This window comes from Sebastes umbrosus, chromosome 4, assembly GCF_015220745.1.
Source record: "Sebastes umbrosus isolate fSebUmb1 chromosome 4, fSebUmb1.pri, whole genome shotgun sequence".
NCBI lineage: Eukaryota > Metazoa > Chordata > Actinopteri > Perciformes > Sebastidae > Sebastes > Sebastes umbrosus.
Genome location: NC_051272.1, coordinates 10,751,855 through 10,770,084, shown reverse-complemented (window position 1 = coordinate 10,770,084; position 18,230 = coordinate 10,751,855). Strand labels below are relative to the sequence as shown.

The following is an 18,230-nucleotide window of genomic DNA, read 5'->3' as shown; positions in this document are numbered from 1 at the left end:
TCAGCTGACAACATTATCAATTAGGTACTGTCAGATAACATTATTATTTTATTGCATATATTAAATAGTTTTTAACATAATTAGACGATAACTTTTAAATGTCATGATGATTATTTTTAAACATAATTACTAAATAATCTTGGATACACTATCAATGAATGTGGGAGGGGGTTTCATAGATAATGCTTCGCCGCCCTCCGATGGCACAAATATAAATTGCATTTTGGGAATTTAAATCGCTAAACAAAATACATGCACTGTTTTAAAATATAATAATTATTATTAAAAAAACAGTAAGAAAAAGTATATATATAATTAAACTGTGAGGAAAATGAGGATCGATACAACAGGTGGATGCAAATAAATGAATGCGGCGTCTCTTAAGCCGCTGGAAGTGTTGAAAAGCAGTGAACATATTCCAACGCTGAGCTATGGTTTCTTGGTAGTTGCTGTTTTATGAGGTGTAAATCCTCTAATGGTGTCAGACGGACTGACTGAAGCTAAAAACTGCCAGCCGCAGGTGTCATCTTCAACACATCGTTGATGGAGACGGAGAGAAATATGACCCAGAATAATGTCAGATAAAAACATTTGTCCCTGAAATGAACCCTGAAATTAAGTATATTTAACTACTGGTGACTTTTAGCACCCAACAAACTGAATCACAAAAAGAGAAACAGATCTGAGGTAAGTCTTTTATATTTATATATATTTTTTTATTAATATGTTGTTTTGGTTGATTTTTACCTTTTGTTTTAACAGTTTATTTCAACCCCATAATTAAGCATTTATAAGTATAACATTTAATCAATGCTTTTTTGATTACGTTACTGATTGGTCAATTACAGTACTCAATGGTCTGTACAACAGTCAACACACTGACTGCTGTTGTTGCCTGTTCGGCTGCAGTTTGCCATGCTACTATTTGAGCATATTTTTTATTATCTTAAATGTAATTTTATCTTGACCTTATTCACCTTATTCTTTGCCTGAACCAGGGTGTTTCCTCATTGCATCATGTTGTGTTCTCACTTCCTTTTAGAGCGGAAGTGACATCATTTAGCTAAGTGCTGCCTGTAGCCAGTGTTAATACATCCATGGTTATCATTCTTTACTTGCCAAAAAGCTGTTTTTAAACCATAAAAAAAATATATATTTTTTTTTCAGGTGAGAGAGGAACCATTTAGATTTCCAATATGTGAATAGTTTAACCAAATACATTTGTAAACCCATAATAACCTCGTCCCTCTGCAGGAGATGTGGTGGATATCTACGAGAGGGAGTTCCTGGCGTTGAGGGAGTTCCTGGCGTTGAGGGAGTTCCTGGCATTGAGGGAGTTCCTGGCGTTGAGGGAGTTCCTGGCATTGAGGGAGTTCCTGACGTTGAGGGTGTGCCTCCACTTGCGGCGCTCCGAAGAGCTGAATTTGGTCTTGGAGGAGATTAAGAGGACCATCACTGAGAAACAGGCGCTGAGAGACATCAACCGCACCCGGTCAGTGAACAGCAGATTGTTGTGTTTTTGTTTACCAGGACTAACCTGGTAGAACGTAGTCTAACCTTGTCTAATCTAATTTAAACTGGTCCAGTGTGCTATAATCTGGTTTTAATCTAATATAACCTGGTCTAATCTAGGCTTGCCGTGGTTGTTACATGGTGTTCAAGCAGAAATAAAACCCATTTAGTTCATTTTGCGTATCAGCGCCGTGATATCAATATGTACTATCAATACCTAGTCGGACGTTGAAGCTACAAACTGAAACTGAAAGTGTGTACTCAGTACGGAGTCTCAGCTCAGAGTAGCAGGAGTCAGATTTCACACTCAGGACGAGAGACAGTTGACAGACAAGACGATGGCGGAGGATTTGGTGTCAAAGTTAAACGCAAAAGCGCCAATTTGTCAATACTTCAGATTTAAACCCAACGCTATAAAAGAACGATAACGTTAATGAGGTAATCGTCGTGCGGAGGACGGAGCGGTCACAGTGGAGCGCCAAGAGGAAACCTGCGGCCCAGCAGCGACAACTGGACCGGAGAGGCCAGACACACTGCCATCCAAAGGTAAAGCTCAAATTAAGCTCTCTACATATTGAGCATCATCTTTTTTTGTAAAATATCCAGTGTAATCTGTAACACTGAAATTTCCTCAACTCTAGTTCCCAGTGTGAAGAGGGAGGTCCACTCCTACCTGACTGACACACTCAGCTCTCTGATGTCAGAGCTCAGTCCCGCCGAGAAAGAGGACTGCATCATCGTCGCCTTCATCGCAGAGGTCAGTGTATACGTGTGTGTGTGTGTTTGTGTGTGTGTGTGGATAATTGGCCGTCAGTGTGTGTGTGTGTGTTGATGCGTGCATCGTGTCTAGAAGGGAAATCTGATCTGAGATCTGCAAAAACTCTTGCGAGACTCGCTGCCCAATGACTTATCCTGACCTTAACCATTTGAGGTCAATGCCTAACCTCGATCATCTCGCGAGAGTTTCTCCCAATTGTGGGTTCCCTTCTAGACACGACAAACACACAGAGTAAAACAATTATGACGTGTGTGTGAAATTACATTAATATGAAGAGTATTCATGTTCTCATTTACATCACATCAGCATTACAGCATACAGCCCATGGGTGTATTAGAAGATAATAAAAGTGATGAATTACAGCCAATAGATCCATTATTACAGCCACACACAGCTAGCAGGAAGCTGGCAGAACCCGGATATGTCATATGAGCGTGCAGGGCGGTGCAGTCCCGTGGGTCTGATGACCGTTCATTATGGCGAGGAAAATAACTCTGGATTCAGCTATTAGTTCATTTTACTACTTTTAGGACATCATGATTTAAATGAGGGATATTTAAGTGTTCCTACTGGGAAGTTGACTGATTCACCGTCCACCAGCACCGGCTGCTCTCTCCTCAGCTCCAGTACCGACACCGTACCGGGCTGCACTGAGATTCGTTCTTTTCTCTAACGGGGCTTTTCTCTGGTTTTCTTTTGAGCTGAGAGTTGTGCTCTCCGTCGTTCGAACCTGTTAGAAACCCACAGACATCCGGTAACGGCTGCTTTCTGTTAATTTATCTCCAGCAGGAGGAGACGGTAAAGAAGAGAGCGAGTGAGAGAGACAGTCAGTGTGTTCTGCTAATTCTGCTGTAGGGATTTCATGTAATTCACTGCGTTGATCGCACACACAAATGCCATGGTGAAACTAAACATACTGAACTAAACTAAAAAATATAATGAAAACCCTCAGTTAGCTAATGCAACAAGTTGGGCTAGTTAACTACACTTAACTAGCTAACTAACTGGAAAGACAAACTGAGAAACAGATAAACAGATTTATCAGTTTGCTGCTCAGACTCAAACCATCATGAGAGCGCCTGCAGCTTGGAGGATGACCTTTGACCTGCAGCTTCTACTATAGTCATACGTCATATTCCCATTTTACCAACAACATTCTTTTTTTTTTGTTCTCCATGTACTAAATTAAATAACATCTATTAGTAAAGAGGACTTTCTACAAGCTAAATAGAGGTATAGATTAGTCCTCTCACACATCTGATTGGACACAATCAAGCTTTGGTGGCAGCAGATTATTAACTTTTGATATAAATATATAAACTGTTGATTACAAAATGCCTCTGTGGTTTAATCACTTTGCTGCATTCTGTCTGTCAGGAGCTGGATGGAGTGAGATAATACAGATAACAATCTCAAAGGGCGGGTTATTTATAATGAGGCGAGCAGAGGGAAAGGGGCAGATGACACTGTACTGTATTTCATGACCTTGCCAGCTCATTGGTTTGACCAGTAATCCACTTCCATAAACAGAAAGTGGAGGATTTAGAGGGCTATCACAGATTGCAATATATACCTTCTTAACACTTTGTCTGGTTGGGACTCAGTCTGCCTGTCTAACAAGCTGAATACTCTGCCTGGTTGAAGTAAGAACTCTTTCTCTGTGTGTTTGGTAGATGAAGAGTATTTTTGGTTGTTTCCATGCACATCCTTTGCACGACAGCAGGTGTAAATGCTTAATTTTGTCGTACGTTTTTTAGGAATTTATGTTTTTTTTGCTCAAATCAAATTTTGTCAGTGGAAAAAAAGGTTTGTGTTTAAGTCGAAATCTTTGATTTTTCAGATTATCTGACGTTTGGTTGTTTTATTATCAAGGTGTCAGTTAAAATGCCAAATGTTCATGGTTGTTTGATGTTTTTTTGGAATTATTTAATATGATTTTTGAAGTGTTTTAGTAGTTTGCACGTTATAGTTGTTGTTTAATTGGTAATAGATTACTTTAATATACTTTTTTTTGGTAAATAAGGTGAAAATGTGGAATCTTTTTTTTTTATTATTATATTATTAGTAAAAGTCTTATTCTTGTGTCCTGAGTGGTTTTTCAGAAGTAGTTGTTTTTTTGCATCGGTGTAGAAACACTGCTGATGTACGACCTGGTGATGTGGTGCGCTGAAAGGCAACACCACTACAAGGCATGAACTTGAAAGAGGATCCGTCAGTGTTTATCCTCCTGTCAGCACCGAGGGGTTCGGAGGAAAACCTGCTCTAATCTGCAGCGGCTGCCAGCCTCGGTCTCTGTCTTCACTTTACACTTCACTTTAATCCCCACGCGCCAAATTTAGCCTGTTTTCTTTGCAAGCATTCAGATGTTAAAGCAACGCTGAAGCTTTATTTTACAAAACAAGATTTCTTCAATAGAGGAGCTTTTATCACCGATTTTGTTTCAGCTTTGTCCTGAACAACAAGTTTTCTTTTAGGTATATTTTTTCCAGTGGTGGAATGTAACTAAATACATTTACTCAAGTACTGTTCTTAAGTACAAGTCTGACATACTTTACTTTCTACTTCTACTGCACTACATCTCAGAGGGAAATATTGCACATATAGTTACTTTTTACATATAAAAACATGATATTTGATATGATATGATTCAGTACTATACTACTAATCTACCCAGTAGTATACAAGGTATATAGTACTGGCTCCATTGATGAACTACAACATTAAAATGTTCTTACATGTATTCATTAGTGATAAAAACAGAATAATATGATATTCTGTAACAATTTAATACTTTGAAAGGAGTCATTCTGCATAATGAATATGTTTACTTTTTATACTTTAAGTACAATTTGCTGATAATACCTCTATGCTTTTACTTCAGTAACATTTTGAATCCAGGACTTTTACTTGTAATGAAGTATTTTTACACTATTGTACTGGATCTGAGTACTTCCTGCACCGCCGATTTTTCTCTTTTAAGGTGTAGCCTTAAGTTATATGAAAATAAATTACACATTACATGAATGTGTTCTTTGCTGTATTTTTTTATAGAATTAGTGACAATTAAAGTTTTTAGTTTTTGGTGAGAAACCTGGTCTAAACCTCCGTTACGGAATGTAACCAAGTACAGTTTTTAGGTACTTGTGCTTTTCTATAACTTCATACTTCTACTCCACTACATCTCGGAGTGAAATATTGTACTTTTTACTCCACTACATTTAGCTGTAGTATAGTATATTATATATTGCGATACCGCGCTATTGACAAGCCAACAGCAGGGGACGGACACAAACCGCTATGTTCACATTTTGTCTTTTTTGTACTCTTTGCAATGGGAACACCGCGTATTTAAACTATATGCTACAAATGCCAGCAGCATGACGAGGCGTCGAGCGTTTATCCTGCACTGAGCCCTGCATGTTGTTTTTCTTGTCTGGTCGCAGACAGTTGCATCTCAGCTGAAAATAGAAAGCTGCGCCTCATTACCCATCATGATGTGCATATAAAAATAGGACTTTTGCTTGTAACAGAATATTTTTATACTGTGGTATTACTACTTTTACTTGAGTTAGATTTTGAATGCAGGACTTTTACTTGTAGCAGAGTATTTTTATATGTGCATTACTACTTTTACTTGAGTAAAAGATCTCAATACTTCCACCACTGGTCTTCACCAAACGTGTTTGAATGTTTAAGCAACCGTAAAGTTGTATTTCAACGTCTTTTAAAAACAAGGTTCCTTCGATAGAGGAGCTTTTATTTTGTTTTTTCCGTAATTTCACGGACCTGAACAACACGTTTTCTTTCAGATACTCCTTTTTGAAGTGAGTTTAAATGCCATTGTACCCTCCAGTCAGTATTTTTGTCTGTGTGAAGCAGATGAACTGTTCGTGCATCTGAGGTCAGCCCAACAGCGAGTTATTTTTGCAATAATGTCTTGTCGGTCCGAGGGATGTTCTGCGGTGTTGGGTTACTGCGAACCCGTCATCCCTCCCTCCAGAGACAATCCTACACATAACACACACACTCACACTTACTTAAGACAAAAATCAGGCCCCAAATTTAACCCTGCAGATATTATTCCATCTCCCGAGCAACATGCTGTTATGTCCTGCGAGTTTCGAGTGTCCTAAAATACATTGTCAGCCCCTCAGATATCCCCCGGCCTGTTATTGGTTTACAGATGACGGCCATTTGTTCCTGGGCCAGCTATGTGTTTTGGGATGCCAGCACTGGTTGTCACACGTCTTTTCTTTAAAGATGAGCCTGCTGTCATTTATTTTATTCTCCATAATGAAGATGTTGAGAACAGCTGAAGCTCCAGGAATAGAGTCTTAATCCACGGCTCCGTCACAAGCAGCGACTCTCTGGTCTCCGAGTACCTCAGGAAGTGGCCTCGCAGTCCTCCAGCCTCGTACTTAAAGGCTGGGTTTACCTACTCGAGTGCTATCTAGTCACGGTGGAAAGTACCCTTATTCAAGTACTATACTTAAATACAATTTCCATTTTATATTACTTTATACTTCCACTACCTCTCAGAGGGAATTATGCTACATTTATCTGAAAATTATTGTTACTGGTTACTTTTCAGATTCAGCTTTTACATTAAAGAAGCAGACGATACCTTTAGAAAATACAAATCAGTGGTTCACAACCTTTTTGTCTTGTTACAAAAACATTGTCTGGTTGGAGACATGAGGTGTTTTCGGACCCAACAGTTCCTGGGACTCCCCCAGAACTACGTACTTTTGTTTGCATTCACAACGCCAATAGGAACGCTGAGCCGCTTGCACACATCTCAGCTGGGAGATCGGCGAGCGGCTAGTTCGCTACGTTTCACAAGCTCTCTTAGCTTTTTTTTTTAATAATATAAGAATAAATATACAACTCTGTTACATGCCACAATATACACTCAAGCAAAATAGCCGTCATAATAGTGCCTTTGTCGATTTCTGTTTGAATCAGCTATTGTTCTTTGGCTCAGTGGGTGTGGCTTGTGCTACTGGGTTTCCCTTTGTGCTACTGGGTTTCCCCTTGTGCTACTGGGTTAGCTTGTTCAGCAGTGGCTCATTCGTTTTTTTGGATCAGTGGGTGTGAGCTCATGAAAAAGTTAACTTCTGGACTTCACTATCGGTCCATTTGTCCGTGTTTTCTTCCATTTATTTCTCTTTATGAGCTGTTGTCTGAGTTTACACGACTAACACGTTTTTAAAAATGGTGGTTACCAGTGCTGCTTTGGCTCATGTGTTTGACCAAAGCAAAGATTAGAGAAAACACCGCTAGATGCCGCCAAATCCTACACACTGCACCTTTAACAAAATGTCACAATGGACATTTTACTGCAGAGCAAGTACTTTCACTTTGATACTACGTGTATATTTAGCTGATTATACTTTTGTACTTTAAGGCAAGAGTTCGACTTGTAACGTAGTATTTTCAAATGGCTGTGTTGGTACTTTTACTGAAGTAAAAGATCTGAGTACTTGGATAGTTTTGGTTGTATTTGACTAGTTGTTGTTTTGTTTTTTTTAAACCTTTCTGCTCAGCTGTCTGAAATGTTTGTCTTCAGTCCAATACAACGGGGGTGAATGGAATTTCATTTGCGGTACTCAAAGCAATAAAAAAGTACAATAAAAAAATTAATTATTGATGGGGGGTTGAAACCAGTTGTATTTACTTTTTGTAAGGTTGAGACCTGATTTGTTGTTTAGGTTGGAGGACATGTTGTGGATGTTGTGCATTGATTATTACTGTATGAATGTTGCAGCTTGTACAGCTTCATTATCTTGCAAATATTTCACTTGTTGATGTGTGTGTGTGTAACAGTAATGTGTACAGAGGCACAGTCTAATCTTTGCTCTCAGGAATCAAAAGAAAGAATTGTAAATCCATTTTGTTAAAATGATGTAATTGTTATGTGGTAATGCAGTGCATCATGTAATAATCACATTACTGACGACAGCAGCTGCAGACATGATGTTTACTTCTCAAGCAAGTTTCACGTCTGAGTTTCACAAATAAATAAAACAAAATCAAAAGCTCCCTGAACAGTGAGAAATTAATCTGAAAACATATAAAACATTTTGGAGAATGGTCAGCATTAATATTTAATAGAGATGAACAATTAATGGAGTAAACTAACAAGACAAAATGCCAACAGCGACATAGCAATAGAGACTGTGATGCTAAATTTAGCACATGAACATACATGCCATGTTATCATGCTAATTTTAACTTGCTGGAATGTTTTCCTGCCTACATTTAGCATAGTAACTAAAGATAATGCTAAAGTTTAGTAAGTTATGTAACATTTAACATATTAACATGCTGGTGTTAGCATGATATGTTAGCCATTGGAGTCAGCAGACAGTTTTAGAGGCATCATGTCATGAACTGAAATGTACATTTTGACTTGCTAATGTTACTCCAACATGCTAAAATCTAGCCTGTTATCATACTGATATTAACTTATTGATATTAACTTGATTATCAACTTAGGCCGACAGGGATTCAGTTACCAGTTTTATCATAATAATACATTTTATTTATATTGGCTGAGCCCTGAATAAAGGGAATTACCAGTTTTAGAGGTATCCTGCCATGAAGTGAGAAGTTGATATTATGATCCGTAGGTGGCGCTAAAAGAACATCCCCCTAAGTCATCATGAGTCATCCTCTGAGCATCGTAAATGTCTGAAACCAAATTTCATGCCAATCCATCCAGTAGTTGTGGAGATATTTGTACTGTAGAGAACCACAGAGCCACGCAGCTAAAAATAGCGGCGTGGTCCTTTAAGGCATTAACGCGGCCTCGGTTACAAAGTTCAGTTCCACTAAATGTCTTGGAATTAACATTGAAGTCCTAAAATAGAAATAACATGATCCAAAAATGAAATGTGAGACAGGTGAGTCTCTGCGGCAGAAAAGAGCAGACGTCGCTTCAAACATGAAGTAGTTTTATATATTTATTTATTTATTTATTTATTCAGTTTAAAGTTACAGTGACAGTGTACATTAATAGACCTCTCTGTAAATGTGCCAGTTTAGCCATCCTGACTAATTTTGAACTGCTGTCCCAGTGGGGAGGTGTAAAGACAGCTACAAAAGACATGCATGAGAACATTAACGGCAATACTGTACATAGAGCAAAGCACATTTCATAAGAACACATGAAATATTTTAAAACAAGGATAACAATACATAAAACATCAAACAAAGTGTGGCTCAGGCTATTTGAATAAATTACAGAGTATAGTCACACACTTGATTGTCTTTTAATTAGGGCTCTCAATCGATTAAATTATTTAATCGCGATTAATCGCAAATTAAACACATTTTTTATCTGTTCAAAATGTACCTTAAAGGGAGATTTGTCAAGTATTTAATACTCTTATCAACATGGGAGTGGACAAATATGCTGCTTTATGCAAATGTATGTATATATTTATTATTGGGAATCAATTATCAACACAAAACAATGATAAATATTGTCCAGAAACCCTCACAGGTACTGCATTTAGCATAAAACAATATGCTCAAATCATAACATGGCAAACTGCAGCCCAACAGGCAACAACAGCTGTCAGTGTGTCAGTGTGCTGACTTGACTATGACTTGCTCCAAACTGCATGTGATTATCATAAAGTGGGCATGTCTGTAAGCGGAGACTCGTGGGTATATACTATATAACTTAGTGTTGCCTTAGTTGTTAGACAGTTCCTGGCAAAAATTTGACAAATTGAACTTTGTTACCATCTTAATTTGTTTTTAAGATTATAATCAATTGTTACACCAAGATGAAATCATATACCGCTGTCAGCTTTAAGTATTGCTTTTTATGTGTGTGTATGAATTGAATTATGTTTTTCTGTTTGCACGCTCGCTTGCCTTGTATTGCCACTTGAGGGACGAATAAGGTATTTTCAATAAATACAAAAAATCTGTGTTAATAACAGGAAAGAGTATAACAGAGGAGGTCGCGTATATGTTTTGTGTGTTTGCATCTACATTTATAGAAGTTTATCCATAGTGTGATCGATGTTTTATCATATATCAAAAGATACAAATGTAATTCTAATGCCGTCTTTTATGTGTTTTTTTTTTTATCAGATAACATCAGGATCCTGCAGCTAAGATGGCCGACGAGTAAGTTACCAGTTTTATGTGCATCAAATGTTTGTTGTCCTGTTTGTTAGATGGCAGGATGTCACATCTACTCGTTAACAGATTTAAAAAAATGTAGGCCTCTGGGCTGACAAACTTTTTAAAGGATAAAAATGAACACGAAAACTGGCGTATTTATCCCATCTGATCATCTGTCACTGTGTTTTTAATGTGTAAAAATCTCCTTTGTATATTATTAAAATAACAATTTTAGAAGATTAGTGGATATATGTGCCACAAGGGAATACAGAAACGCTCTGCAAGTAGCACCAGACGACAGAGACAGTTTCCAGGAAACACTAAAAAATGATGCACACAGCTGAAATGAACCTAGCGTTAGCTAGCTATGATTCTAATAAAATACAACAAATAATCATCATAACAGATTTATCAGTTTATTTATAACATAATGGCCCAAATGTCTGATTCATGTTGTGTGTTTTCACCTGCAGGAAGAGACTGTCTGCGAGGCGTAAGCATACTCTGAAAGTAAGAAATCAGTACATTTTTATTCTCTTATGAAGAAGAGCAGAGATGCCGTTTTATCTGAAAATACTTAAAAGTTGCATGATGATGTCATCCACAGGGATGTATGCTGCTGGTGGCGACAAATTTGTTGGACGCTGAAGCAAATGTGAAGGTTGGGGAGAGGGAGAAGTTCCTGGCAGATAAATGTCCTCCTCTAGAGCTGCCGTACTCCAAGGATGAGCTGACGGTGAGACACAAACAGGACCGGGATGAACTGCTGTCAGGGTTATTACTAGGAGTGGGGAAAAAATCCATTCCCCTATGTATCGTGATTTTTTTTTTTACGATTTTAAAATACATTTTTTTAATGCCAAAATATTTGCTTCATTTGAGTCTATGAGGAGGTAGAGGGAAGTTACCGCTTTTATTGTTATACTCTGAGTAACGTGATGTCATATCCGTTCCGTATCCGTCAACCAAAACAAACCGCATCGAGCTGAAACGAGAAAGCAGAAAATGGCGGAGGGTCTGCGTGGATACGACCTGCACCCTCACATTTTAAATCCAAAGTGGTAAACACTACACATCCAGTAAAGTATGGAAACACTTTGAATTTCACACATTGCAGGAAAAGTAGAGCTAGACATCACGGCTAAAGCTGCATGCTAACTCTGTCATGGACAGGAAACGTTATCGTATTGCGGTAACGTGCGGTCAAGCCAGCCGTCACTCTCATCTCCTTGGTCAAATGGGCCGACGCTACAACTGTAGAGCACCCATATACTGACATTTATGTTAAATGCATTCAAACAGCCTCGATGGAGCTGACCATGGATGTATAAAGAGAACGGAGCTGGCGGGAGAGCTAGAGACCACCTTGGAGGAAGTATACACGTGGGACTACGTCCTGTTTTCAAAATAAGGTGTTAACAAAGGGAACTCTATATACAAAATACATATATGGAAATAAGATTGATTGATTATATTCAACAGAAGTATAAAACATTACATGTCCCTTATAAATTAAAAAGAAAATGCCACTAATTTGTGAGGGAAATATCTTTATTCTTTGATTTTTGGGTTACTGGAAAAATAAATAATTCCTGACAATGACTGATATATTTGAGTTCAGGACATCTCTGACTACATACATGCTGAAAATCAAACATTTTCACTGAATTAATTTAGAGATTTTCCAAAGTAAAAGTCCCTAGAAGTGTATGATTCAGCTTTTTCCCCATGGTCTAGTGTTAAAAAAGTTAACAAAAATCGTAATATCGAATGCAATACTTGTAGAATCACAATACTTAAAAATCTCAATACATATCAAATTGGCACCCAAGTATCGTGATAGTATTGGATCAGGAGATAGATGAATTGTCTCAGCCCTAGTGGAAACCCTGTGATCCTGTTTAAATCTGCACACATTTTGAGGCTCAACTGTTGCTCAGAGGGATCTTTGTCTCTTTCAGTTGTCAGTCTGGTTGAACTGTTGGACAACGTTTTGTTGTACTTTGTTTTGGTCATGTCGAGTAACATAATTGCCGGCTCTGTTCTTTGGGTTCGATGAAAATATTAAGTCAAAATAATGTGGTAAACACTTGCAGTCAGCCAACAAAAACTACTAAAATACTGTTTTCTCATCAGGATCTTTGCCAGAAACTCCATGAGCAGATTGACATCAGTGAGGAGGAGAGATACGGCATAGAGTTCAAACTGAACATGGTCCTGAATGAGGTGAGACCCTGTGGAACACTTTGATGTTTTTATTAAAGTAAAAATATTTTAATTAAAACATTATTGCCTACCACGCGTTGGTAAATTTGTTCTTATTCTTTTTCTTGTCCAGGAACCTTGTTTTAAAGTTGTTGTTGTATTTTGTGTTTCATCATTTGAAAGTCCTGTTCTTTAAAAATGTGAATGTTCTTTTACCTTAACACAAATAATATGTACTATATACTATACTATACTATAATGACCATACTAATATATGGTAATTTGACCTATAATAAATGTCTTTATTTCTGTCTTGAAGGTCAGAGACCTCAACATTAAGATTGTGGATTTGAGGGGAAAGTTCAAGAGACCCCGTCTGAAGAAAGTGCGTATGTCTGCTGACGCCATGCTGAAAGCTCTGCTGGGCTCCAAGCACACGGTCAACATGGACCTGAGAGCCAACCTGAAGCAGGTCAAGAAGGAGGTCAAAGAGGAGGTGAGCTGCTACCTGCTTCATCCAGACTTCAGTCCCTATTCTACCGCCTCTTTTCCCCAAAGCTGTGGTTTAGTTTATCATCTTAGTTTCTCTCACCTCCTTTACATCAGCTTCAACTTTAATAGTTTGAGTCGTACAAAATCTTTTTCTGTTCCACTAGCAGACGGGTTTAAGGATTCATCTGGTTTATCACAACTTGTATCTTGCCCGCAACTTTGATAAGATAAGATAAGATAAGATAAGATAAGATAAGATAAGATAAGATACATACCCAAGTCACAATGTACATACATGCATAAAACATAGATCATACATACACTCATGCATGAACATGCTTACATTCTAGGGGTGAAACGGTACACAAAATTCACGGTTCGGTATGTACCTCGGTTTTGGGGTCACGGTTCGGTATGTTTTCGGTACAGAGAAAACAAAAACATAATAGCCTCATAGTGAATAAATTCTTTACATTTATTTTTAATTTTAAAAATGTAAACAATCAACAGTGGCTCATTGGTCATAATTCTTACTATGACAGTTAAGGCACTCAAATACTGACAGATTGTCATAAGAAAAAAATAATTCCAAAAATGAAATAACAAATATTTGTAATGTAAATGTAATGTTCCATCTTAAGGCTGTTGGTAAATCCTGAACTGCAGTTTATGCTAGTTTATACAGGGCAGGCACAACAGACTCAAATTCCCAAACCACCATCTTTAAAACCTAACTACGTAGTTTTTTTGCCTAAACCTAACCAAGTTGATCTATTCCTAAACCTAGCTACGTCTTTTTTTTTTGCCTAAACCTAACCAAGTTGATCTATTCCTAAACCTAGCTAAGTCTTTTTTTTTGCTTAAACCTAACCAAGTCGATCTATTCCTAAACCTAGCTAAGTCTTTTTTTTTTGCCTAAACCTAACAAAGTCGATCTATTCCCAAACCTAGTTAAGTAGTTTTTTGCCTAAACCTAACTAAGTAGTTTTTCTGCCTAAACCTAACCAAGTCTATATATTTCTAAACCTACCTGTAGCTTTTTTTTTTGCCTAACCTAACTAGTTAGTTTTATTGCCTAAACCTAACTAAGTAGTTTTGTTGCCTAAACCTAACCAAGTCTATATATTTCTAAAACTACCTGTAGCTTTTTTTTTTGCCTAACCTAACTAAGTAGTTTTATTACCTAAACCTAACTAAGTAGTTTTGTTGCCTAAACCTAACTAAGTAGTTTTGTTGCCTAAACCTAACTAAGTAGTTTTATTAACTAAACCTAACTAAGTAGTTTTGTTGCCTAAACCTAACTAAGTAGTTTTGTTGCCTAAACCTAACTAAGTAGTTTTATTGCCTAAACCTAACTAAGTAGTTTTATTGCCTATACCTAACGAAGTTGTTTTGTTGCCTAAACCTAACGAAATAATTTTGTTGCCTAAACCTAACTAAGTAGTTTTATTTTGAAAAGACTGGAGCGGAAATTGACAGGTGCGTTATGTGTTGCTGGACATTCCTAGGAAGAAGCATGAAAAATACGTTGTTTAGAGTCATGCTGATGGATTAAATTTCATGACTATTTCACAAACTGCCGTGAGACTGTGTTGCTATTTCATCATTTTATTTTAACAAAATGAAATACCATCTGTGTTCACAGGACAAGCAGCTGCGCGATGTGGGAGACTGGCGTAAGAACATTGAAGACAAGTCTGATAGGAAGAAGATGTTTGATAGTTAAATGTGATCCGTCATTGACTGGAGTGCTTTTCAGGACAGAAATCAGGTCTAATGTCTTTGTGACGGAAGAGTTTTATTTCAAAATACTGCATATCCACTGTAAACCTACCTTTTATTTTTAGTGATAAGACATGACTGCCGTGGAGGTTATACTGATAACAAGTGTGAATAACTGGGAAATGGAGGAAATATGTTAGGGTTTTTAAGCTTCTAGTATGGTACAGTATGTGATAAACGATAATCTTCTCAGGTGGTTTGCAGGATTTTAAAAGTGATTTTAGTTGACTGTGCAAACATAAAATTATATTCAACCTTTTACTTTTTGAATTAAGTCTATTAAAAGTTAAGTGTTTTTAACAAATTAATTAAATTTAAGTATTTTATCCACAGCATGAGTTGAGTTACATCTGAGTCTAAATCTGAGGTAGATGAAGCAGGTTTCGGGTAGTTTTTGGATATCTTACGTTGGAACAAAACTCTTCAGTTGAATCTAAGCTGCCTTCTGCTTCTGCCTGTATTGACACTATACCGTGATGTATTTGTACTGTATGTACTAATGTCAGTATTAGTACGAGTGGTGAATCAAACCTGCTTTTGTTCTGTGAAGGCTGATTTATGCTTCTGCATCAAAACATTGTGATACCGGCTGCGATGTACTTTCCTCGAACCATTTGTGTCACATGTTAGAGACAGAGTGTAACGTTAGCCAATGTGTTGCCTTAGCCTGGCAGTCATAGATGAAGTAGAGCAAAAAAAATTAAACAGATTTGCATTGCTAGCAAAAGAGCGACTATTCTTTTGCAGAAGTATAACTCAGCCCTCAGTCTATACTAGCATCATGTCATCTTTTCTAAAGTGTTCAAACGGAAATGTGATGTACGTTTCTCGTCTTGTTGCTGTCACATTAAATACAAAAGCTTCATGTTCATCTTGTTTATAGTCTTGTTGAATTTGTAAACACTCACGGGCGAATTCACAAAGAACGGATTGCGGCCGCTGATAGCACCATGAATTACGCATCCCATTGAGCAATTCATGGTGAGACATTCAGCGTTCTGGTTCAGCGTTCATTTTGGTCGGACATTCAGCGTGGCCATCCTTTAATTACTAACTCACTGTAATACTTTTGCACCTGACCTTGAATATCCAACGACATTTGGCTCACCATTCTCTTGCAAATGAAGTCTTCTGTTCTCTAAATCTCAGACAACTTGCTCAAATAACCACTCAAGTCAAACCTGACACAAACACGGCCAAAACGTTTTGCAGCTGAGTGCAATTTTCCCTTTAGAAATTGTCCATGTGGCAAAGTATAAATGTTGCCTTTGCACCAAGTACACAGTCGGCAGATGATGGCGGAGAGAAAAAAAACAAATTCAATTTTCAGACTAGCTACAGATCTGAAAACTTCAGGCAACGAATTTAAACGTGACAGAGAGAAACCCTATTTGAGCATTAATATCCCAGTCAGGCAGCAACCTCGGGGTCTGAAAAGTGAAGCTAATGCTGAAGTGTCTTAAACCTGCATTCCTTCTAACAGCCAGCAGGGGGCGACTCCTCTGGTTGCTAAAAGAAGTCTGAGTGTATAGAAGTCTATGAGAAAATGATCCTACTTCTCACTTGATTTATTACCTCAGTAAACATTGTAAACATGAGTTTATGGTCTCAATCACTAGTTTCAAATCTTCTTCAATACAGCATGATGTTCATTTAGTAAATTATGGTCCCATTTAGAGTCAAATAGACCATAAAGCAGGAGATGCTTTAGGGCGTGGGTACCTTGTGATTGACAGGCCGCTACCACGGCTTTAACACTTTCACAGTGTTTTCAGTTCATCCAAGTTAAATTGTAACGTTTTGTTGCCTAAAAATGTCTTGTTCACTGTTTGGGGTCGTGTCTAGAAGGTAACACACAAATTGCGAAACTCTCGTGAGATGGTTCGGCTTAGAATAGGTCGCCGGGCAGCGAGTCTCACAAGAGTTTTTGTAAGTTTACGCAATTTGCGGATTCCCTTCTAGACACGACCAGCGTTTGGTTGTACTTAGCTCCACCTCCAAAACTAAATTCTGGTTGCGAAAAACCAAGATGGTGACAGCTAAAAAAAAAAACGAGATGGCGACGGCCAAATTGCCGAACTCGAGGTTTCAAAACTGTAGTCCACAAACGAATGGGAGACGTCACGGTGACTACCTCCACTTCTTAGTCTATGATCCCAATCCGTCAGTTACCATCAACTCTCTGAAGACACTAATAATTTCATTGTAGCTGCGTTTGGTTATCAGCACTGAACTTTGTAAATTTAACTGTTTTGCAATGGAGGCTCATTTGCATAGAAAGGGGCCAATTTTGCACCTAATGTCTGCATATTAATTAATTTAAATATGTGTAAATGTACAAAGCACAGGGGAATCAAGACGCTTTTTGTTTGGCAGTGCAGTTAGGGGTGCATTTCACCCTCCGCGGGTGCTTTGAGAATTACACGGTTCCTTTTTGTCTATATAGGGTGGTACAGGGATGACGTATTGTAGGCCAACCCGGATGTTAGAATTGTGTTCTCTTGACATGAAGCCACCAATGGGATTGTTCCATTGGGTTTTTGATTATTGCAGAAAATAAGCTCTGTGGCAAACAAACAACCCGCTACACTCTTTATGCTAACGTCAACTTTATGCTAATCCCTAGCTAATGAGACATTTTATGATGAAGATTTAAAAGTCTCTCCAAAATGTATAAACTCTCCGGTCACAGAATATGAAACAATACTAATAATTTGGGATTTTTGAAAGGCTTACATGCTTGAGTTTAAACTGTAACCGTTAGCTAACGTTACCTGTAATCGTTAGTATAAACAAAAAACAGCTAAAGCCGAAAATTATTTTGGTGCCAATCTTTATACAAACTTAACAACTTTACAAATGTAAAAAGATCCTCTGAACTTCATAGGAATACAAATTAAGTCGATTTTAGTCTATTTGATGTTTTACAGCCCTTAGAGACCCCAATAATTGTATGTTGCCCAATTGTGATACTGAGAGTTAACTTTTATTGTAATGAATAATTTGTCAGCTGGGTTAAACAATTTTGTTTCTTGATTTAATTCAAAGCCCTTTTATATTATTATTTGTTGTTGGTTCAGACTTAAATGGAAAAGCTTTGCCTTTCATTCGGAGCAGAGGAGGTGAGTTATTGAATCTAGTGTCATTATTTGTGGACATTAAAGTTTTTTATTTGATTTTGTCTTCTTTTTTTGTTCTTGCAGATGAATTTAAATCTGACCTGGTGTGGTTTGCTGCAGAGGTAGGTTCATTCAGTTTCATGTTAAGATATAAGATATATAGAGGTCTATGAGAAAATGAGCCTACTTCTCACTTGATT

General features: G+C 37.6%; 1 protein-coding gene across 2 annotated transcripts in view; it reads left to right on the top strand.

The window, feature by feature from the left end:
* Positions 1-3,817: 3,817 nt before the first annotated feature.
* The window catches only part of LOC119486364 (troponin I, fast skeletal muscle-like), a 28,941-nt gene continuing 14,528 nt past the window's right edge, over positions 3,818-18,230 (top strand). The window contains exons 1-7 of one of the 2 annotated variants that reach the window (XM_037766442.1): positions 3,818-3,933; positions 10,400-10,435; positions 10,906-10,942; positions 11,040-11,168; positions 12,569-12,658; positions 12,957-13,133; positions 14,775-15,787. In XM_037766442.1, the coding sequence (XP_037622370.1) occupies positions 10,425-10,435; positions 10,906-10,942; positions 11,040-11,168; positions 12,569-12,658; positions 12,957-13,133; positions 14,775-14,855 (525 nt within the window). In that variant the 5' untranslated portion in view covers positions 3,818-3,933; positions 10,400-10,424 and the 3' untranslated portion in view covers positions 14,856-15,787. Of the gene's footprint in view, positions 3,934-10,399; positions 10,436-10,905; positions 10,943-11,039; positions 11,169-12,568; positions 12,659-12,956; positions 13,134-14,774; positions 15,788-18,230 lie in introns of those variants that run through there. The other variant, XM_037766443.1, reaches the window with a different exon arrangement.